Source organism: Mirounga angustirostris, unplaced genomic scaffold (genome assembly GCF_029215605.1).
Source record: "Mirounga angustirostris isolate CCGP_5_RB_7025 unplaced genomic scaffold, mMirAng1.0.hap1 SCAF_15, whole genome shotgun sequence".
Taxonomy (NCBI): domain Eukaryota; kingdom Metazoa; phylum Chordata; class Mammalia; order Carnivora; family Phocidae; genus Mirounga; species Mirounga angustirostris.
Window position 1 is genome coordinate 56,428,138 of NW_026991723.1, and position 24,101 is coordinate 56,452,238.

Sequence of the window (24,101 nt, forward strand, 5' to 3'; positions counted from 1 at the left end):
GCCCTTCATTTTGAGTCTGGACCTAGCCCAGATCACCCATCTGGTTCTCTGCACCTTCCTAGTGCCCTGGGGACACCCACACTTCCCCTTTCTGACTACACCATATTGCCAGGGTCTGTCCACTGCTGAGCCCTTGTTCATGTCTATCTCCCATGCTTCAGATACTGTGGTTACCAACAAAAGCTTGCTGAGTGAGCAAATCAGTCTTCATTCACCCACTTCCTTAGGGCTCCTCCTGACTTGGGGTGAAGACTCAGGTCTACCCATTCTCAGCCAGGCAGCAGCCATGCCCAGGCTGCCTTTATACTCATCTGAATGCCAGGAGCTACCTAACACCTCAGCGCCAAGTCACCAAGCTGCTATGATGCAAATACCATTTTCCCTAGACCCACCCTTAGCTTGGAGTCCTATTCTGTTTTTTCAAGCTGGTGGCGGCAGGGTGGCCTGAGACACTAACGACAGCTCTGCACTTTCAGGATGTCAAAGGCAAAAGGACATTATGCAAAACAGGAAGAAACTTTTAAGGAAATTTTTTTTTTTTAAGATTTTATTTACTTATTTGACAGAGAGAGAGGCAGCAAGAGAGGGAACATAAGCAGGGGGAGCAGGAGAGGGAGAAGCAGGCCTCCGGCCGAGCAGGGAACCCAATGTGGGGCTCGATCCCAGGACCCTGGGATCATGACCTGAGCCAAAAGCAGATGCTTAACAACTGAGCCACCCAGGGGCCCCTTAAGGAAACTTTTAAAGGCATTTTTTAAATGCACACGGTCATGGGGTCAGGCAATTAGTGAACCCCCTGCCAGGGCCCCTCCCCATGACCTCCAGACCCATGAGGTGGGACAGGAAGGAACCTGACCTCATACCATACTGGTCATGCTGGTCTGACATGACCCCGCCACTTCCCTCAGCACAGCCTCCCCATGGATCCCCAGACTCTGTGCCAAATGACCCCTGGCAGAGTCCCAAAGCCCAAGTGTCCCTCAGAAAGGGAGAATGTAGATCCGGTGAGGGCAATCAAAGTGGAATAATTTCCAAGTGCAATGACATCTTGGGAAGAGCCTAGCCTAATGGCCTGAGACTAGATTGCTCAGACCACCTGAACCAGTCCCGACTGAGCGCTGGGCTCTAATGCTCTCTGAGGCTTCTCTCAAAAGCAATTCCTGGAAACCTATAGGGTCTCACTTCAGGGCCCCTCCCCAGATCTCACTGTGCTATTGGTTTCATAGTCCGATTTGCTAGCGTGTTCCCGGGCGGCTCTGTGGAAACAGTCATGTCAACTGCACCAGCTTAGCTAGCTGGTGTCTCCCCAGCACCACGGCCCCAGGGCCACAGTCCACACAAGCCTAGCCCAGGGACTTGGCAGCTAAGGAGACAAATGGAGAAGTTACTGAGAAAGCAGACTCCTAGGGCATCACCCCCACTGCTTCTGTTAACAACAGATCTCTGCTCAGTCTGATCCCAAGTGTCCATCCTACAGCTTGGCCCTCTGCCCCTGCCCCAGGCACTTCCTGCACCTAGTTTCCTTTTTAATCAGAATTCTAGACACATCCTTCATTCAGCAATAAATGATACTCCTCTGCCAGCACTAAGTAAACCTGTAATTTTGAATGGGTCTATCTTTTTCTAAGACTGGTTTTAAAACCTAGCTCTTCTCAAAAAGCATTCACCCTTTTTTTCCCTTTTTAGAAAACTCTACTCGAGAAACAATCCAGAAAGTGCAATGCTTTATGTACAAGCCTCAGAGGGCCACTAAGAAAAAACAAAAACTACGTGTGTGTGTGTGTGTGTGTGTTCAACAACAACTGAAAAAATAAAGTTATAGCATATTCAGCTGACAGAATGACACAGCTTTTGGGGTTTTTAAAAGTGTAGGACCAAGCTCGTGAGAAAGAATCTTAAGTGACAAATGCTGGATAGCAGGTTATCTATGTCTATCTATACCAATCTATCTGTTCATCTATATTCTTAAATATGTACAAGAAAAAGATTAGCAGGAGATAGGCCAACATGTTTCCTCTAGGTGAAAGGAATACAGGCGTGCCTTTCTACCTTTTTTACCTTTTTAAGTTATTTTCAATAAGCCTGCATTACTTTTTACAAAAAAAATACAGGAAAAAGCAAAGACCCACAGCCCTAGCCTGCAGCATTCCATGGAAGCTACTCCTTCCCTCTCTCTGGGCTTCGTGAGGGGCTTCGGAGGGGTGGCAGGGGAAAGGGAAGCAGCTACACAACACACCCAGACCAGACATTAAATTCACTGCCAAAGAATTCAGCAACGGCCAATTATATATCTCCTGGCCTTCATTTGTGTAGGGAAGGGGGGGGCTGAGGCCAGGCTGGAAAGTGGAACCTGAAACACTGAGTGTGTGACTCAGCCCTTCTGCCTTCTAAGGACGAATCCCTTTAGGCCACGTCCACTCAGAACCAGCTCCCAACCGGACCCTATCCCCTGACCTTAAGCCACCATGACCTTCGAACCTGGACGTTTTGACCTTTACAACAGGATCTGCAATCTCTCCCCAAACTGGTGACCGGCGTAGAGACCCCCCACAACTGGGGCCTTTACAATCACAGCCACAGTCCAGCTCCTAGGAACACTCACAATCCCATGCCTGGTGAACTCCCCCAGGAGTTAGGGTCTGGCTCGCTGGCCTTTACAGTGACCTCATTGCCTGGACCACCCTGGGCGTTGCCAGAGCCAAGTGTAAAATGGCCACAGTGCCAGGACCCACAGGATTTAAGCTGCAAGGGCAATCCATCTGTTTTAGGACAAATGGATTGCCACTTAACCAGATAAGAATAACTGGAATTTCCAGGTGGATATTATTACAAGCAGAATTCCAGTCTCTGCTTCTTGTCAGGAGCAGGCAGGGAACACTGAATAGTGAAGATGGCATTGGAGGCACTGGGTATGCAAGCAAGGAAGAAATCACTAGGTTTAACTTGGCCACAGGACGACTGGGCCGCTTTCTTTCTTTCTTTTTTTTAAGATTTTATTTATTTATTTGACAGAGAGAGACAGCAAGAGAGGGAGACTGGGCCACTTTCATACACACCCAGAGCCCAGTTAAGCCCAAAGAGGATGTGCCTCCCACACCTGCCCCCAAAGCCCAGAAGATTCCCTGGGTGAAATCCACAGAAAGGCAGGGACTGCCTGAGCATTAACTGTCCTGTCGTTCCCAACCCATAAATTAGTCTAGTCCCAGCCTGGAAATCCCTACCCTGCTGCTACCCAAAGACCATATGGCTGCTGATGTCTCATAACAGTCATTATAAAGCAGCAAGGTACAGATTACTCAACAGAGTTAATTTGAGGCTTCAGAAATTACAGGAACAACCAAAACCAGGACTGAAGAACTTTGATATCAACTCTAGTTTTCTGAATAAGAGGAAGAAAGGAAGAAAAGGTGGGATGGATAGGAGAGGGAGAGACTAAACACACACACATTTTAGTTTCCCTAAATGACATCAGCACAGTTTAATTATGCCTCCTCTGACTGGACTGTTCTTAAAGAAGAGGCATTGTGTCATCTTCCTCTTTGCAGCTCTAGTACCCAGCACAGGACAGGTGCATCGTGGGAACTAAATGAATGAAGTTACCAGATGTCTTAGCCATCAAGGATGTCCAGGCCAGCTTTCAGGTGGACAGACAGACATACCTAGCAAGGATCCTCTCAAACTCTAGGTCATATTAGCCTGCTCTGAGCCTCTGCACTAGGTGTCTACTGGGCAATAACCTCAAGGAAGAACACTGGGCTGGGAAGCAGGATACCCAAGTTCCAGCCCCAGCACAATGAGGGATGAGGCCAGGGAACTAGACAGTCCCATCCTGGGATGCTATGGGTCCAAGATGCTGCAGTTTGAATCCAATCCCACATTTGACTCTCTGCTCCCCATGCCCCAGGGAGTGTCCACCTGGTCCATAAGGTGGAGGCTTCCATGCTTGCTGAGTCTGGGACAGACTGCAACAGGTAGGAATCACTCCTGCCACAATCAGGCTGAGTGGAAGGAAGCAAGCCCAACAGTCATAGAGGGTATTTCTCAATCTCAGACTGTTAGACAAGGAGGTGTATCTTTGTATTTGCCAATAAACCACTTTCCCAAGGAAAAACAACAGGACAAACTAGTTTAAAGTACTAGCTACATAATCTCCCAAAGTTAAAGACCTGGACAAGGGGAGGCTCCTCGTGCCTTCCCCAACTCTGAGGATGAGGCTCTACCCCAAGCCAGAAAGTGATGAGGCTCCAAGACTCAAAGGGGAGAGAGAGCCCTTCCCCAAGCTGAGGGCTGGGACAGATGTCCTCAAAGTACATTTTGTCCTGGGCAGCCTGCTTGTGTCCACATGTGTGAATACATGAGAAGGGGGGAGAGGGGAATAGCATGCTGGTGGAAAAACACCTGAGAGCTGAGAGCCAGCAGGGACGCAGATAGTGCTTTGTCTTCCCAAGGGCACAAACCACTACAGAAGCTTGGTTAACAGCCCCCACAAAAGCTGGGGAAGTTGACTCATGGACAAGTGCTCTCCCAGGACCCTGGCTACCTATGGTGGCTGTTTGCTGGTCCAGGTGCCCATGGCTCTCTGGTGCCCACCTCTAGATTAGAGTCGTTTGAACAAATGAAGAGGATCTCTTCAAAGCATAGATGGGCAAAGGAAGCCTCTGGGTTTAAGCAGTCCTATACTCACCCCCCACACCCCATACACCCTTGAGCGGACTGTAGCAGCTGTACCAGGCCCCAGTTGAGCCCCCAGGTCAGTCCTGCCTCCCCTAACCAGTCCAACCTAAGGTCCTGCCCACCTTCTACCTAGCCCCTCTCTGGGCTGGCAGTGCCAAGGCCAGCACCAGTCAAGTCACGCTGAGTTGCCACCAAATCTGAGCAGAGACGAACATTCCAGGAAAAGAAAATGCAAGACCGCTGCTCCTCCCAGGTCGAACACCCAGGCAGCCAGGAAAGGGGGCCTTGTGACCACGTTACGTGGACCAGATGCTACACAACCTGAGGGCCAAGAGGACAGTGCCTGCAGGCCTGAACTTTCTGGGAGAACTCCCCCGGGAACTTGGAGGAATACTCAGGAAAGGCCCACCTCCCCCACTGCAGTCCCTACTCCTGAAGGCCTCCCACTAGCCCACAGGGGGATCCTGAGGCAGGGCCTACAATGAATGGCTCAACACACTGCAACTTGCCTTATGTCACAAAGACTAGACAGAGGCAGGATTCAAGCCCAAGTCTTTCTGAAGTCTATCCAAGGCTCTGACAACCCATGAGAGATCAAACAGACACCATCAACAGCCTGGTCTGGTGTCTGGCTCCTCCAGGGAAGGGCATGCCCATTGCCCTCCACGTACCAAACAGGAGCTTATCACAGTGTCTGGCCCAGACCCCTGGACACCAGAAAGTAGAGCCAAGTCAAGGAAAGGAACTGCAAGTAGTGAAAAGGCCACAGTTCTAAACCCCACGGATGCTTTCTCCCATCAACCTCAAAACCACCCCGCAGGGGCTTTGATTGACACCTGCTCAGATGAACAGATGGGCTCAATTCCCCCCAACCCACACACTCCTAGAGAGACTTTCAGCCTCCTCGAGACCCCCTCTCAGCCAGGAGCCCCCATTCAGAGAGCTGACCCAACCACTCAAACCTAAGGGCTCAATTAAAATGAAGAAAAACCTGCCACCTTCACTTTGTGGGACCTCCACAGCAGCAGCCCAAACATCATGGTTCCATGCGTGTCACACTAAGGGGGCCAAGCTAGAGAAGACCCAGGGCCTCTCCTCACCCTCCAAATGTTATCTCTCAGGAAGTGCCTTCACGCTGCCAATTCAAAATTCAGCTCAGAAATACTAGTAACCGGTCACCAAGCATTAGGAACACCGTTGCAAAACAAAAACAAAGCACCATGGGCCCTCGAACTTCACTGAGAAGACCTTATACCTCAAATACCAATCTAATGAACTTTGGGGCACTTTAATTTGCTAATTTCTCTTTTTTCTGCATAAACATCTAGGCAACAATTAAAAACAAAAAGATGAAAACTGGCCTCTCTGGGTTCTGGGGACTTATCTCTCTCTTCCCCCTTTCTCTCTGCTGTTCAGAGCCACCTCCACAGGAGTCTGAGAAAATGGAACTCAAGTCCCAAGTCCTATTTGCCATGTACTTAATGTACGCAATCTCACTTAGCCCTAAAAATAACCGAGTTAAACACCAACAACCCCATTTTACATACAAGACACAGACTGTGAAAAACTCTGTAAGATGCTTGAGGCCAGACACTTAACAGCAGGGCAAATATTCAACTTTATTTTATAAGACTAGTCTGCTTCTCAGACTAACCACCAAGTCCAAAGGGATTCAATTTTCTGCTTTAAAAAAAAAGTCCCCTTATTTCCACAATTCATGTCTGACCAATTCCAAGAGCTTCCTCCTAAACTTGATATGAAAATACTGAAGTAATTATTGGAGAAATTGAGCAAGAGCATGTAGAAGGCCTGCTCTGCCAGGGTTTTGCGGGAAGGTGACAGAGTTCCTACTGGCAGGATGCCTGCCCTCCTGCCAGGGCCCCTCACTTAGAACAACAATCTCTAAACTCTGGCATTAAAAAATGAGCAGCCATCAGTATGATAATCTTGGGAACAACCTGTGGCCGCCTGGGCCTGACTGCCTGTGGAGATCACAGGTCAAGGAAACGTTCTGCCCACAGGGAACCGTCCAGCCTCCTCCGGACAGGAGGAACGCAAACCCACCCTCTCAAGCTCCCAGCAGGCTGGTGGCCACCCTTCCGATCACCTGGGCAAGACACCTGAGACTCCAAGCTTCTCCCTGGAAGGAACAACTGGGTGTGGACTGGTTACAGTTTAGCCCTCCAGCCCCTGTGGTACACACATTGTACTCCTACAAACACCCTCAGTCCTTGGGAGGGCTCTGCTCACATAGGTTTCGGGGAACCTACAGGTGCACGAAGCAGGGTAGGAAGGCCCCAGGGCAGCGATCTACACAGAAGAGGAACTTGACACAATAGTAACAATTTATTAAGGGCTTACCTTCATTAATGTAAATACTTGTTTACACTGTTTCACCTAATCTTCCAAAACAACCCTGACTTAGGTACCATTTATCTTCCCCATTTAACTGATGAAAAACCAGAAGTTAACAAGTCACTCGCCCAAAAGCTCGCGAAAAGTTAACCCACTCAGGAGAGAGTGGTTCTAGGGAAAGACAAGATAGTGAACTGGATGTGAACTGGGAGGTCAATTTCCTTCCTCACTGGAGGCCTCATCATCAGTTTCCCAGACTGGAGTGGGTTACTCTGAGCTGCCTCTTGGTCCCTACCAGAGTGAGCGAGGCGAAGGCAGCTCCAAGCCCTAAACAAACTCAAACTCCAAAACTTCTTGAGGCGTGAGCCAGAGCAGGGAAGTCTACAAGGCCTTCTCCGGTTCTGGGGCCCTGGGGCCAGAGGGGCCCGCGGCTTCCTTGTACCACCCCCACCCCAGTCTTCAACGTGAATCCAAAAGGACTCGCCTCCCACCCTCTCACGCCATCCAGCCCGGAACCTCTGTCTGGGATTAGGGACGGTGATCCGGAACCGGGAGGCTGGATATCCTGGAAGAGGGCACGGGCGAACGTCCAGGGGACCCCGCCGAGGAAATTCGGGAAAGTCCCCGAGTCCTTACCGAGCAGTGGAGACTCCTCAGGGCATGCGAGCAGCGACAGCGCTGTGGTGGAGGGCACCGGGGCCGAAGTCAAGTTGCTCGCGGAGCCGGGGCCGGAGTGAGAGTCTGCCTCTGGGCTGGAGTCGCTACCCGAGCGCAGCTCGGAGGAAGCGTCCAAAGGCGGCAGCGGCGGGGCCCCTCGGGGTCGGAGCTCCCCGGAGGGCTGCTCGATCGCGGCGGCGCCGTTCGAGCCGCCCTGCAGCGGTGTTGGGACTCCGACCAGCTGAGGCAGGCGGCTCAAGTCGCGGCCCGCCAGGTAGTAGACGAGGGTGACGCCAAGATGCAGCGCGCAGACGGCTACGAGCAGGCGGCAGGCCCGCTGCAGGGACGCGCCCGGCATCGCGGCGCTGCCGCCCAGGAGCGGCTCCCGAAACCTCATCTTCCCGCCGCCGCTTTAAGAGGCGGGTGGGCTACAGCGGGGAGGGGCGGCCCGCCCGCGGGCCGCCGGCCAGGCGCTGCCCGACCGCGGCGCTTGGGGGAGGGGCCGCAGGGGAAGCGAAGAGGGAGCGCTGCCCCGGCTGGCAGGCGGCGGAACTCGGAGACTCCGGCCAGCGGGACCGCCCAGCGACCAGAAGTGCGCCCGAGGCGCGGGTGGGGGCGGGCGCGGGGCCGCCGGTTGGAGCGGGGTTTTCGGGACTCGAGCGGGAGGGCGGGGCCTCTGGGGCGGAGCCGCGACGCGCGGGCGGGGCCTCGGGAGGGGGCTGCAGGGGGCGGAGCCGTCCCGAGGGCGGCTGGCCTCCCCGGGGCGCCGCGCCGCGCGCTCGGGTTCCCACACCGCCCTCCTCCCGAGCCCTCGTCGTGTGGCTTCGGTCGCTACCGAGCCGCGCCTCCTCCGCTTCCTCTTCCTCCTCCTCCTGGCTGCCCTCGAGAGGCGCCGCCGCTTCCTGCGGTGCTGAAGGGCTGGGGTACGGGCCTGGGCCTACAGCGCGGCGGCGCAGAGAGCCGGCTGGTCGTTGACTTGAGGGGTTGGGGGCCGCGACGGCGCTCCAGCCAGGGCGCCTCGGTAGGCCTGATTGGGTGCGGAAGAGGGATGGGGAAAGGTTGTCCAGGAAGCGGGCTTCAACACCGGGAGGGAGGTGGGACAGCCGCGGAGGGATTCTTTGGGACCTTCGATACCCCTACCTTGGCGGGGCTAGACTCCTCTACCAATGCGGGGGCCCAGCAGGGAGGCGCCGCTCACCCTCTCGCCGCGGGAAAGGGCACGAGTCTCCGCTTGTCTGGCTCAGCCTACGGCAGGCAGCCCAGTCTGGAGCACCCACCCAGCTCGGTTTTGGGTGTGTGGGTGCCTCTTCTAGTGCATCCCGCCCCTCGAGGATACGTGCTTTGAGTGAGAGGGTGGCAAAGAGCCTCAGTAACTCCCTTGCTGGCCTGCAGGAGAGCAGCCAGCTTTGTTTACAGTTTACGTGAGCTCAGACACAATCCCAGGAAGTAGGAATTGTCCCTATCTCCCAGATAAAAGAGTTCAAGGCTCAGGAAGGTTAAGAAGCTTACCTAAGATCCCACAGCTAGTGAGAGACAGAGGTAGAATTCTGGCTCCAAAACCTTTATTTACCACATATTTGCCCCTGTTGATTTGCACGTCTGGGTGGGAGGCTTAGGCACTGAAGTTGCTCTGTTCAAATTTTACCCAGAGGCCACTCTTCAGGCACTCCTGATGCTTAGTGAGCAGGGACACCTCACCCCTGAGAAGGACTCACGGAAGTGCTGTTATTAATGTGGATGGAGAAGCTGAGGGCTCTGGCAGCCAACTGAAGTGGAGGGAATGATAGCAATAACTAGCATAGCTTGGGAGTTTACTATATGCCAGTCAAGCACAAGCCTAATTGCTTTATATGCATCGTCTCAATCCTAACAACACTTTCATGTAGGTTCTTGTTACTATCTCCATTTCGCAGATGAGAAAACTGAGGCTCAGGAGTTGACTCTTGGCTGTGATCATATAGAATACTTTCCTCACTTGGCCCTGGACACCAGGCTTTCCTGATCTTCCTCACTTCACTAGTCACTCCTCTGTCTTCCTTGTGGGCTTCTCCTTCTCTTCTCCAGTTGTTGAAGGCCCCAGGTCATAGTCCATGATGCTCTTTTCTGTCCGTTCAGACTCCCTAGGAGTGATGTATAATATCTGTATATAAATGATACAAAATTTCTGTCTTCTGCAGTTTTCCAAGGCCTCAGAACATAGCACATGATGTTCTTTTCTGTCTACACACTCCCTAGAAGTAATTTATAATAATCTGTTTGCTGATGATTGCAGAATTTCTATCTCTAGCCTAGATCTTCAGACTTATTTTCAAGTGCCTATCTTACCGGCATCTCAAACTCAATACATCCTGCCCACCCCACCCCCCCACCCCCCGACAACCTACTCCCTATACTATACCCCACTCTCATTCTTAACCTACCTCAGAGAATGGCACCACTGTTCAGCCAGTTCCTCAAGCCAAGCCAAAGCCTAAAAGGTGTCCTTGATGTGCCTGTCTTATGCTAAAATGCCATTTCCAGTCCCTCAGCAAGCCTTGTCAGTGCTACATTTAAATCATCAGAATTAACCACTTACTAATTCTGCTATAACTGTCTTGGACCAAGCTACCATCATCTTGGCCTGGGTTATAATGGTAGCTTCCTAATTGGTCACTCTGCTTTCACCTCCTCCCTGTCCCCTCCCCAGTCTGTTCTCCAAACAGCATCTAGGAAGATCTTTGTAAGCATAAATCAGATCGTGCCGTTTTATTCAAAACAAAATCCAAATGTGTAGGAGCCCTATCTAATTGGTTCCTATCTCTCTTCCCCACCCACATCTGTCACTCTCTACCATGTTCTCCCTGCTTTAGCCACACTAACCTAATTCCTATTCTCTGGAATTTGCTTATTTCTTCCTGCCTCAGGGCCTTTGTACTTGCTATTCACTTAGTCTGAAATACTCATCACCCTTATTTAATTCACATCTCCCAAATGTCACCTTAAGAGAGAGGTCTTCTCAGACTATCCTATGTAGAATAGTCCCCCCACCCAAATCTACTTAACCTGCTTGATTTTTTTCAGAGCATGTATCACTACCCAACACTATATTTATTGTTGTCTGTGTCCCTCACTAGACGATCAGCTCCATGAGTGCAGGAACTTTCTCTCTTCACTACTATATCCTCAGCTCCTGGAACTGAGCTAGTACATAGTGGACACTGAGTAAATATTTGTTAAAATACCTGTTAAATGAATGCTTACGATCATCTTGATTATGTGGGAAGGGGAGAAGGGAAGAACTATTGCTAAGTTATTTTACTTTATTTTATTTTCTCTTATTTTAAGAGAGAAAGCGCGTGCACACAGGGAAAGGAGGGCAGAGGGAGAGGGAGAGAGAGAACCTTAAGTAGGCTCCACACCCAGCACAGAGCGTGACACAGGGCTCGATCTCACGACCCAGAGATCGTGACCTGAGCCAAATCAAGAGTAAGATGCTTAACCGAATGAGCTACCCAGGCACCCCGCTAAGTTATTTTAACTTTATTATTTATTTATTTATTTTAGAGAGAGAGTGCATGGGGGGGGGGGTTGTGGAGCAGAGGGAGAGAGGGATAATCTTAAGCAGGCTCCATGCCCAGCACAGAGCCTGACATGGGGCTCGATCTCACAACCCTGAGACCATGATCCTAAGATCATGACCTGAGCTAAAGTCAAGAGTTGGATGCTCAATGGACTGAGCCACCCAGGCACCCCATCCCGCTAAGTTATTTTAAACACATAAGTTAAGAGTTGTTCACCAGGGAATTGGTCAAGGTGAAGCTGACCTCAACAGCCTATGCCTAGAAGAAAATGCCTGTCCAATGAGTGAGGGTGGGTCTAAATAATTCCCCAACTGAAAACTGAGAGGAGGTAGAGATGGAGATACGTCTTCCACGTATCCATGTAATGGCCCAGAGACAGGATGGAGTGTAGGGAGGTTAGGGGTCACAGACTTATCCCAGGACCCTCTTTGTGGCCAGGAAGCAAGGAAAAGAAACACTTGCTGTTGATTCCTTGGGACCATGCAGAGCCAGTGAGGTTCCCACCAGCCTTATCAGCACCCCCACCACCATCTAGAGGTGCCTACAATCCGTAAATTTTTTGCTTCAGAAGGTCCAGAAGGTCAGAAACGTTCAGAACAATATTGTCCAGCTGTCCAAACAGGAACTGGTCTTAGAAACAGAGACAGACCCAAGGCAACCTTTGCCACCTCTTCCCCCTTTCCACTTTGTCAGGTGGAAACTAATCCACATCAGAGGAGATACCTGGAGAGGAAGTTGCAGGGCTGACTGGCCAAAAAACTGGAATCTGGGTTTTGTAGTTTGCCTGTTCAGTGCTGATCTGCCCAGAGCCACCCAGCTCCTGCTTCTCCCTGTGGGCTACCTTCAGCTGGTTAGCGGCATTTCCTCTGCGCCCTTATTTGCACCTGTCAGTTTACATTTCTCTTTCACCTCAGTAGATCAGAAGGACATGGAATAGTGCCTGGCACGTGGTAGACCGTTATTTCAAGGATCTGTTGCTGCATAAGATAGCACCCCAAAACTTAGTGTCTTCAAACTAACAGTTTCTTTCTCCTAATCGTGTAGGTTGACTGGCAGTTCTGCTTCACATGGCCACAGGCACAGCTGGAAGTTCCAGAATGGCTTCCCTCACACGGCAGGCAGTTGGTGCAGGCTAGAGGCTGCCTTAGAATGGTCGTGGGTCAGGGGCCTTGGCTCTTCTCCACTCGGACCTCTCCATAAAGGCCTTTCACACGACTGCTTGAATTGCCTCACAAACTGGAGGGTGAGTTCCAAGAAGGAGCATTTCAAGACAAAGTAAGAAGATGCAAACCCTGTAAGGCCCAGCCTTCAGCATCACTCATTTGGGTATTTTAGTTAACTTATTGGGCAGTCTAGATTCAAAGGGAGTAGATGTGTCTTCCTCTTGTTGGGTGGAGGAGTAAAGAATCTTCAGCCCTCTTTTTTAAACCACTGCAGTTTGCCCAGTGGCAACAAATTATTTAGATTTCCCCCACATGTAGAATATATTAATCTCCTCCCAGATCCCCCAAAGGCTGAGCCTATTAAGACTTCAGGCTCAGGCTCCAGGTCAAGAATTTCATCATCTGAATCAGGTCCAGATGATTCCTCAGGTTCAGAGTCCTGTAAACTATGAAACAAGTTCCCTTCATCCTCTTTCTGAGCAATTCAGTCCAAAAGCCATTAGGTAGGGATGAGCAAGGTAGGAGTCTAAACCTCATAGACAGTGTGTCAAAGCCCAATCAAATGAAGAGAGGATGGGGTGATGAGTGGGGAGGGTGGCAGCCTTAAGTAGGGTACAGAGTGCAGCGTGTCAAAGCCCAAGCAGAGTAGAGGGCATCCATGGGGGGTTAGGGTATTAGGGGTTTCTGTGAATTAGAGCAGCCCAGAACAGGGTGTTAGAGCCCAAGTGGGATGAGGAGATTGTTAAATACAGGGAGACTGATTAGAAGTAACTATATGGGGCGCCTGGGTGGCTCGGTTGGGCGACTGCCTTCGGCTTAGGTCATGGTCCCAGGGTCCTGGGATCAAGCCCCACATTAGGCTCCCAGCTCAGCAGGAAGCCTGCTTCTCCCTCTCCCACTCCCCCTGCTTGTGTTCCCTCTCTCACTGTGTCTCTCTCTGTCAAATAAATAAATGGAATCTTTAAAAATAACAACAACAAAACACTAAAAAAAAAGAAGAAGAAGTAACTATATATATGGCTAATGAGAGTCACCTAAGTTTCTGACTGTCAGAGAAGGGAGTTACAAATATAGACAAGGACAAAACAAAAATGAACTCTTTGACACTTTATTGGAATTAGAGAAATTGGTGTGAATTCATGGTTTTCAATATATAGATAGATAATGAAATAAATACAGGGGTGTGTGTGTGTGTGTGTGTGTATTTACATGTAAATATGAGTAAATACCTGGGAGAACTGCTGGGAGCAGAAACTTCCCAATAGCAATGAGCATATTTAACACTCAAATCTTGGTTTCTAAACATCATTTTCCAATAAAAGGAACTAGGTATTCTTGGAGAAAAGGCTGATTTCAGGAATGGACCAGGGATATTACAAGATGAACCTAGAAAATCATGTACCAAAAAGTAAGAAGGGCTCAAAGAATAGTGAGTATGTGTCAAAATAACACACAAATCAGTTTGAAGGAGCTCCCATTGGCCAAGTATGGAACAATTTGAGCATGAAAATAAATATTGATAGGAACAGTTTACAGCCAATTGAACAAAATAAGAAACTATGAGTTCATACTGATATAAATAAAGAAATGAACATTTGATGAGTAACAAGATATTTACATAATTTCAAAGTATCTCCTCCACAAAATACTTACAATTTCAATGGGAAACATAGAAAAATCCAAATTTTGAAACATTCTAGAAAATAACCATCCTGAAATCTTAACAAATATCAAGTTCATGACAGTCAAGGAAAGACTGGGGAACTGTTCCCCACTGGAGGGTACTAAAGAGAAATGACAACTAAATGCAACACTGTGATTCTGAAGTGGATCCTTCTGCTGTAAAATATTTTGAGGATGACCAGTGAAACTTGAATCGGGACTAGGGATAAGATGATACTATTGTATCAGTGTTAATTTCCTGATTTTGATGGTTGTATTGTGGTTATGTTAGAAATATACATATGAGATTTGGAGGGTAATATGACATCATGTCAGAAGCTTACTCTCAATCCAAAAAAGTATTTGTACTAAACTTGCAAGTTTTCTGTAAGTTATCTACCCTCCACCCATACATCCAATATACAGTGGGAAGACCAGAACAGAAAAATCACAGTAGACACTCCCACTTAGAAAGGAGGTAATAATAGGCACTGGTCCTTAGGAAATCTGAGATCCAAGTGTGCGTGTCACCAAGTCCCCCTTCTCCAGAGGCAGGGAATGTGATAGCTCCCATTTCTACTGTTCTTCATGTTTTATGGTTGATTTCCTGCCCTGTCCTGATCATTCTTCTTTGACCAGGTTCCAGTCTGCCTATTTGCTTCATAAAAGACTAGTGCCCAGGGGCACCTGGGTGCCTCAGTCGGTTAAGCGTCTGCCTTCAGCTCAGGTCATGATCTCCGGGTCCTGGGATCCAGCCCCGCTTCGGGCTTCCTTCTCAGTGGGAGTCTGCTTCTCTCTCTCTCTCCCCACTGCTTGTTCTTTCTCTCTCAAATAAATAAATAAAATCTTAAAAAAAAAAAGAAAAAGAAAAAGAAAGACTAGTGCCCAGGACTGGATGCAGCATTCCAGCTGGGGTCCAAGCGACAGAAGAGAGCAAGATCCTCAGTTGCCTTCATAATTCCAAATATCATACTTTCATAGATGCCTTCTAACACAACGTTTACTTTTTGATATTCATGTTAAACTAAAAGGCAGGGCTGAAAACAGAGCCCTGAAACAGTGGAAACACCCTACAAGTTGACTTGGATCCTTTAAATACAGTCATTGTGCCAATCGGTGTTTTTGACTGCAAAACAGTCACTTACACCACGGCTTGGCCATGACCACCACTGCCAGTGAATACTCAACACCACCACTTCAAGACTGTTCAAGCTGCTGCTGCTGTCACCATGTATACTTTCCACACTACCCTTGCCTCTTAGCATCATCCCCTAAAAATTCAAAGTCCCTGGTGAGAGTGGCTGGGCCCAATTCACATGCTTCAGTCCTAGCTGCCAGGAAGTGAAAAGGAGAACCTTCTTTCTGCTTCCACGGTGGGAGCCAGGGCATTACAGTCCTCCAATATTGTATTATTTTTAGAAAATTATTCCAAAATAAGGGATTGCATATTGAGTGGACAAATATTATGGCAAAGGTTTACTCCAGTCATTTAGCAGGTTACTTTTCCTCTTAACTGTACTATCATCCAACTCATTTTTCCCATTTTATCCATAAGGATCTCTTGGCAGAGATTGTTAAAGGCCCTGCTGAAGACCCAGTTTGCCAACAGACTATCAAGTACATCTCTGTGATCTGTCAGGTCAGGGACCTGCCATAAAAGGAAATTTGATTGCCCTGGCCCTGACTTATTCTGAGAAATCTCTACTTCCTTTATATCTTTAAAAATCTATTCCTGGGTAAATATAGTTTGCAGAATCAACTTTTTCTCTTTGTAATGGACTGGTGTTAATTTTGTCTACTCTTTATTCATTCCTCCTTATGGTAAGAGAAGGTCCACTCTTCCACTGTGTGGTTGGGATAGGCTAACCTCAGAACTCAAATACCATATAATTAATTGGGATAGGGCTCCTCAGTGGACTTATATTTGGCCAATCAGAGCACTGTTTCCCTCTGGCCACAGTGACTGGTTCAGGGATTGACACACGGTCCAAGGAGGCCAAGAAACAAAGATCACATCTTCCCTCAGGAATTCTGATTGAGAAATATTGAGAAATACTGAGAAAAAGTCTCTTCCTTTCCTCTGGGGTGGCCATCCTGGAGTTGCCAAGGGTATTAATATTAGTTTTCTAGGACTCTGTAACAAATTCCCAAACACTTGGTGGCTAAAAACAACAGAACTTTATTCTCTCACAGTTCTGAAAGCTAGAAATCCAAAATCAAGAGGGCAGCAGAGCCCAGCTCCTTCTGAAAGCTCTAGGAAAGAATCTTTCCTTGCTTCTTCTTGCTCCTGGTGGCTCCCAGCAGCCCAGCATTCATTGGTTTTTAGCTGCATCACTCCATTCTGCCTCTGTCTTCACATGGCCTTCTCTGTGTATGCTCCTCTTCTGTCGACGTGTCCTCTCCTCTTTTTGCTAGGACACAAATTACTGGAAATAGGGCCCACTCTAATCCAGTATGACCTCATCTTGACGTAACCAATTATATCTGCAAAGACCCTATTTCCAAACAAGATCTATTCTGAGGTTGTGGGTAGACATGAATTTGGGGCGTACACTATTTAACCCCCTACGGCTATCGTGGAAAGAGCCTGCCTGAGAATTAAGCCAATACGGAGGCAGGGATATGTGCCCTAGTATGGCCATATTTGATGGCCCCTGGACTGATGAATTACATGAGTTGGCAAGTTTCCCTTCTTTTCCTCAAGTCTCAGCTTGAAGTGACAGAAAGAAACTACCACCCTGACTTTTGCAAAATTAGAAAATCATTTGCACATGACCAATGTTCCAAACTTCTTCCTACTGCACGCGTCCTCCAAAAGTCTCTGACAGGAATTGTGCAATCCCACTTGGAAGTGGAATGGATTTACTTCATTTACTTCATTTGGCCAGGAAACAAATTTATTTTAAGCAGCTAGATGATTTCTTACAATGTATTCCACCATTATTCCTTTTAATTTTTATTATCAAAAATTTCAAAAATACACAAAAGTAGGAAGAATAGTATAATGAACCTCAATGTTTCCATCACCCCATGTTTGCTTCCTCTATACCTCCAACTTCCCTCCACCTCCTGTAGGATTATTTCAAAGCAAAACTCAGATACCATGTAATTAATTCATCTTCTTCAACCACTATTCTAAGTTTTAATCCCTCATTACTGCATTTGAGGAGTTTTGTCCCTTGCAAGACAATGCAAGGCACTTTGAACATAAAAAGTGTATGCCAGACGTCTGCTGAATGGAGACCCTGCCATCAGAATTTCTAGCCTATTAGGAGAGATAGGACAAGAAGCTCCTCCAGTGCTTACCAGACTTTAATGAAAATCACCTGGGGAGATGTTAAAATGCAGAAGCTACTCGAATATGTGGGAGGGGGTGGGGAATTCTGCAGTTCTAATAAGAACTGCAATGCTGGGGCGCACCTGGGTGGTTCAGTTGGTTAAGCGACTGCCTTCAGCTCAGGTCACGATCCTGGAGTCCTGGGATCAAGTTCCACGTTGTGCTCCCTGCTCAGCAGGGAGTCTGCTTATCCCTCTGACCCTCCTCCCTCTCATGCTCTCTGTCTCTCCTCTCTCTCAAATAAATAAATAAAATCTTAAAAAAAAAAAAAAAAAAGAACTACAATGCTGTTGGTCTGTCAGTCTCACTTTGAGTAGCCAGATCCTAAACCATAAAACAAAGGAGAAAAAGACAGAGTGCTGTGTAAGGTAGAGGTGATGGGTCACCAGGCTTAAGAACTAGATTTTTGAATGGTTTACCACAGTTACCCAAATTAATTTTTACAATATTCAAGAGTGAGAATAACACTGAACCAAGCACGAAGGGACCTACAAAAGAAATTTTATAAACTCTGCGAAGGGAAGGCACAGTTACCTATCAGTTCTAGGAAATCTATATGATAGAAAGTGAAAGTGTCTAGCCAGCTTCTGGTGACTCTTTTTCCAAAAACCTTGACCCTCCTGGGACTGGTCCTCCATATCCATTTTTGTACTGCTTGAACCCACCTACCAGCCACAGCTGATTGGACCAAAGGTGAGCATCTGACCTAAGCTGGGCCAGTGAGAGGGTCTCTCTTGAGAATTTGGTTTTGAGATTCAGGATGGTCAGTCAGACCCTAGGTATGGCTGGAATTGAAATTATATAAATATTCCACCTTCTGCCAATACATAGAGAAGCAAAGAAAACTGATTGAAAAAAAGAGACCACAAAAAGTACCTAGAAATGAAGAGAGCACTACCTACATTCCTTCGGCTTCTTGCCCCATTCTCCTCCCTCCTGAGGCCTAATAGCATTTCTGTGCCTCAGAACCCAATCTCCTTATACTGAAATCCTCTAGGTGTTGCATTAGTGAGTTTCAGATCTTTGCAACCAATGAGACTGACAGACATGCTCATGTAACAAGTGGGGACAAAGCCAGAGAGGGAGAAGGGTAGAGCTGCTGGGCCTAGGACTGCAGGTCAAGTGGGTTTACCAGGTATGTGGGTAGATGAGAGGTCATCCCTAGCAGGAATGAAGTCTCAGGAACCAGAAAAGAAACTTTCTGCAGGCAGTGGGCTGGGCCCTGCCTCTGGCCTCCTTTGAGACCACCAGGTTCATGCTGCCTGTCTGGCTGCCACATCTCGCCTGAGAATTTGCCTCAGCCTTCCTGATTGTGTTCGGACTGGCCACACCATAAGGCACCTTGTTTCCGCTAATCTTTGAGGGCTGTGGTGTCCCTACTGTAGAGCCCCTTGATGGTATAGTTGGTTCCTCCCAAGTGTCTGGGAAGAGCTGCTGCTGGCTGGTTGTTATTCTGCCTATCTTCCTCATCAGCATGCCACTCTGTGAATCTCTAGCCTGGGAGGTGCAAGAAGGAGTTTAGCCCACAGGTGGGTCCTGAAGTCTGTGGCAATGATTCAAGCCCAGCCCTTTTGTTACAGATAGATTGGTAAACTTACTTCTGTTTGCCCAGGACCATCCCATGTCACAGGACCCAGTTCTGGAAAACCAGGGAGCGTTAGTCATCCTAATTTTAAAGCCCTCGGGTCCTCAGTGGAAACCTGTTTTAACACTGTGCCTTGAAAGCATCATCCCCAGCCCCTGGGTGGCTCAATTGGTTAAGTGTCTGCCTTCAGCTCAGGTCATGATCCCAGGGTCCTGGGATCGAGTCCCATGTTGGGCTCCTTGCTCCGCAAGGAGTCTGCTTCTCCCTCTGCCGCTCCCCACTCATTCTCTCAATCTCTCTTTCTCTCTCGCTCTCGCTCTCAAATAAATAAATAAAGTCTTTAAAAAAAGAAAGAAAGCATCATCCCAGTTCTGGTAACTCCAGACCTCCAAACCCCACCATCCTGAGGATTCCCACACAACTGGAATTTCTGAACTGCTTTCTGAAATCACTGCATCTCTACTTACACCCATAGACCATATGGCAAATTAAGAGCACAGATTCTGAAGCCTCCCATTCACTAATTGGGTGACCTTAGGTAAATTATCTAAACTCTCAGTGCCTCACTGGAAAGTAGTACCAATAATACTATTCCTACTTCATCGTGTTGTTATGAGAAAAGTGAGAATAGCGCCTGACTGTATCAAAGTTGACAATTATTATCATGCCCTTACCCCGATCTAGTCATTGTCTCCTCCCACTAAGGAGACCCTCACCCCTGGGCATTCTTTCCAGTCTCAGTGGCATGGCACAGACCCAGACATAGGGCAGTGGGGGACCCAGGCTATCTACAGAGGCTTCACCTGGTCCTCCTCTCCCTGGGCTCTGATGTTGGTCCTCAGATCAGGGTCTAGTTTCTCTCATTTCTGGGCACAGTCCCTGAAGGGGAATGCTCATGGGGCTCTTTAGAAGGACCTAGCAGAAAGGGACCAGGAAAGGACTTCAATGGCTTGGCTAGCCCTCTGCTGTGGACAGAGGATCCCCATGTCTCTGATCCCCTGGCACGGTGGTCAGCCTAGTCCCTCAACCTGCTTTCTCAGCAGCCATGCTCTCACACCTGTCAGAAATGAGAATTCCAGAAATGAGAGATTCCAAGCCAGGAGGGACATCTCCTGAGAACTCTGCACACAACTACAGAATGCCTTGAGGACATTTTGTGTGTGCATGTTGGGGGAAATATAGGAAGTCCCTGTAGCCATCTATCCCACATGACCATTGACAACTGGAGGTAAGGTCTGTCTGCCCACAAAGGCACCTGACCCATGTTGATTTCTTCCCTCTGTTCACCACGGGAAGTGTATGCACCAACGCAGGCTTTGGATGTCACGACGAAAGCAAATCCCAAAGCTCCGGTGCTGGGTTTCAGGCCCTCTAAGGAGAAAACCCCATGGGTGCATGGAGGTCTCACCACCTCCCCTTGGGCCAGCCATGCCAGGCCAGCTCTCAAAGGCCTCTTGTGACTGTCCTTTCTCTCATCTTTCCCCACTGTGATAAATGTCCTGGGATTAGCCCTTCTGTGTTTATTGGATGAGCAATTTGTGTCTGTCTGAAAAGCTATGTCTGAATAATGTTTGGCACGAGCTAAAGAAATGTGAGCCTCTGCATTCCCCTCCAGCCGGCTCTCTGGAGCCAGCCCGTCTCCTGCCAACAGGGTTAGACAGCTCTGCAGCTGGGTCCGCAGCCTAAACATGTTTGTAGGTGGAGAGAGGGGGAGTTGGTAGGAGGGGGAGGGAGGTGCCTGCGGTAGGACCAGAAACCCAGAGGGACGGAAGAGCAGAGCAACTTTAGCAAATCTGGTGATTGTTCTGGAGACCCTGTAATAATTTGGGGACATCACAGATGCCCATGGTGGTCACCCAGGCCTGAGGACTGGAAAACCAGGGCCCCCTGTGCCACTCAGGAGCCTGGGTGATTACCTGGGCCCAGAGTCCCAGATGTGAACTACAGCAAGAGATACTCAAGGGAGTTCAGTGGGTAGCATGAGGATCCCAGGTCTAGAAAGGAAATTAGTGCTGTGTGCTCTTGAGGTTTGTGTGGGTTGGGGGCAGGTAGGGGGTGTTAGGGTATACTGAGGCTGTTTAAATAGGTCCTGACTCCATCCATTTGGGTCCTGAAACTGGGGAAGAAGCTTGCAGCAATCAGGCGACACAGTTAGGACCAAGAGGGAATTTGGCAGGTGTGGGTGGGTGTGTCAACAACCCCCACCCCCTCACTCCTCCAGCAGCCTTCTGCTGTTCTCCCTCAGCATTCTCCTGCTCTTCTCTTAGGGTGCACATCACTGCTCTCTTGTTCCCTATGACTCAGCTCGCAGTCTTTCTCCACCTCCACCTCACTCTCCCCAAGTCGGTGATCAGACTGAAGGCAGGACATCATCCATGTGCCCCTAACAGCGAGCACAGAACTGGCCATCAAGGAGGCATCAAAAATGGTGTATTGAGTCTTGATTTTGGCTCAGGTCATGATCTCCTGGGTTGTAAGATTGAGCCCCACTTCAGGCTCCGCACTGGGCATGGAATTTGCTTAAGATTCTCTCTCTCTCCTGCCCCTCCCCCTGCCTAAAAAATGGTTTACTAAGTAAAGGAAAGAAGGCAAGGCTGGGAGCTCAGACTTCAGTGGTCACAGACTCACAAGTAGGTAGCAAATAACAAGTGAGACAGAAGTAACAATGCAGGAAATCCATTCAGGAGTGAGAACATGGCCACAATAACACCATCCTCGGAGTCTGGTCTGGGTCAAGGCTTATAGACTAAGTCATCTTATCAGGAAAGGCCCCTCGAGGCTCTTCTGTATCTGTACACTCATCTTGGTGTTCCACATCGTTTCATCCATTTAGTTAATGTGCTTTGAATCCCTACCTGTATCATCCTCTGTAGGATACCATCTGTCTCCTCAAATAGAAAACAAACAAAACAGGACAAAAAACAGGTGTACCCATACAAGGTAGGAGCAATCTATGCTCTCACGGAGGTGTAGAGAGAAGGTTATAAACATTCAGGGAAAAAAAAAAAGAGGTTAATTTAACTTGGAAGAGCAAGGAAGTTTTCATGGGGATGAAGGAGATGCGTTAGACCTGGACCTGGAATAGAGTCTGCATATGTACCCCTAGTGTGCCGTTCATCCCCACCCCCTTCCCTGCTGTCAGTACTCACTCAATCTGGTGTCTATGGCAGATTTTGCTAACTGATTCTTTTACTCTTTCACTAAGCCCGGGTATAGCCACAGAATCCTTCTCAACACAGCAACATAGCCAGATGGTCAGAGCAGGCCCATGAGAGAAGAAAGGCATTTGTCATCACACCTTGGAAGGTGTATACTGTTGAGACATGCAGGGATCACCAACAGAAGGAACAGAGTGAGGAGGGGCACAGTGGTGGGGAGACACTGAATGTGTACAATGAAGGTGAGTGGGTTGAATAGGGAGCAGTGGACAATGTGGCTGAGATTATCTGGATTAGTATCTTGCCAGGTTAAGGAATGGGGGTTTCAACCTGCAGAAGGCAGAGGCAGAGGCTTGCACAACTGAGCTGTGTTCAGAAAGACAGTCTGGCAGCAGTGGACAGGGTGGACTGGGATGGGGAGAAGCTGGAGGCGGATAGACCAGCCAGATGACTGTCCCAGGCAACCAGTAATGGAGCCTCCTGTGAGCTCTTGCAGCACTTGGCAAAAGCATCTGTTTAACACTCACCCTACTGTCTCTCTCGGAGCCGTCTTTTGACAGCTGGACAGCCCTACAAGCTGCAGGATCCTTGACATCAGGAACTGTTTGCTGCCTCTCTGGGGCCCCAGGCCTGACATGGTTCTTGGCAGGTGCTCATTATATATTTGTGAATTACTCAATAGGGCAGTGAAAATAGGACAAGGGGTGTACAGAAAAAGGCACACATTTCTGGGATCACATCCTGTTTAGCAAGTACAGTTCCTTAGGCCTGTACATTGGTACAGCTGTCTTTTGATGTGCGTGGAGAAGTAGAAACACATGCAGGCAGCATGGGCAAGGAAGGAGTCACAGCTGACTCCAAGAAACTACGAATTGCCTTCTCTCTCTCTCTCTCTCTCTCTCTCTCTCTGTGTGTGTGTGTGTGTGTGTCTTAGGCTTGCCAGAGCTTTTGGCTTTTTAGAGAGAGGTGGACAGACAAATGGGAGACCTCATAATCTTTACTGTCCTAAGGTGCCTTAGGAAGTATATTAAAACCCTTTTTTGGTGGCAAGTGGCAGAAGTTCAATCAAGCAAGCCTAGGAGGAGTGGGAAGCTTATAAGGTGCATTTGGGGACCACCAGAATGAAGGAGTCCAACAATGCCAGACTCTTTCCATCTCTAATGTCTCCTTCTCTCCACATGTCTGTCAGCCTCATTCTCACAACCTGGCTTCCCCCACAGGCTGGAAGCATGGCTGCCAGGAGCCTGGGTCTCACATCTGACCGCTCCCCAGCCAGAGAATCACTAAATGCTTCCTTTCTCATGTCCCAATTTCAGAGATCCCAGGAGAGGACTCTGACTGGCTTGTGTTGGGACCATGCCCCTGGCCTAACACCTAATGCATCAGCTAAGGAAGCAGGGTCATCTAAAAAGGAAAAAGCTTCCACCAAAACCTTATAGTTGAAGTGAAAAAGGAGTATTTCACAGAAGTGGAGCTAATAATAATAATCCTGCAGTGTCTGGCTGTTTCAGTCAGTAAAACATGTGACTCTTGATCTTGGGGTTGTGAGTTCCAGCCCCACATTGGGTGTAGAGATTACTTTTTTAAAAAATCCTGTCTGAGTAGGCATAAATTAATTCTTCTGCACAACAGCCCCAACAGGTGTCACTGTTGTAGTCATTATTACCCTTGAGAATTATTACTTCAGGAAAGCAAGGCACAGAGAGGGTAAGTAACTGTCATAGATCACACAGCTAGTAAATAGAGATGGAGCTGGGATTTAAATCCATTTAATCTAGCTCCAAACCCTATAACTTCCTATTATGTTATGTTGCCTATTCACTACAGAAGGAAAGAAAGCAAGGTGTTGGGCTGTGAGGAAGGAACCTTGACAATTTCTCCTGGGAAAATTCAAAGCCCAAGCTGAGGAACCTGTGAGAAGTGATTGGTCCAATGCCATGGGAATCTAGA

The 24,101-nt window shown here is 48.5% G+C and overlaps 2 protein-coding genes across 10 annotated transcripts in view; one reads left to right on the plus strand and one right to left on the minus strand.

Annotated features, from left to right (window-relative positions):
• The window catches only part of B4GALT1 (beta-1,4-galactosyltransferase 1), a 49,216-nt gene extending 41,133 nt beyond the window's left edge, over positions 1-8,083 (minus strand). For all 3 annotated transcript variants that reach the window (XM_045882527.3, XM_045882526.3, XM_064579370.1), the window contains exon 1: positions 7,666-8,083. In XM_045882527.3, the coding sequence (XP_045738483.2) occupies positions 7,666-8,083 (418 nt within the window). The remainder of the gene's footprint in view (positions 1-7,665) is intronic.
• A 309-nt stretch (positions 8,084-8,392) lies between these two features.
• Positions 8,393-24,101, plus strand: part of SPINK4 (serine peptidase inhibitor Kazal type 4) — a 69,850-nt gene continuing 54,141 nt past the window's right edge. The window contains exons 1-2 of one of the 7 annotated variants that reach the window (XR_010407685.1): positions 8,393-8,707; positions 12,291-12,489. The gene's annotated coding sequence lies outside the window, so the exon portion shown is untranslated. Of the gene's footprint in view, positions 8,708-12,290; positions 12,541-24,101 lie in introns of all 7 variants that reach the window. The other 6 variants (XM_045882530.3, XM_045882532.3, XM_045882531.3 and 3 more) reach the window with 6 other exon arrangements.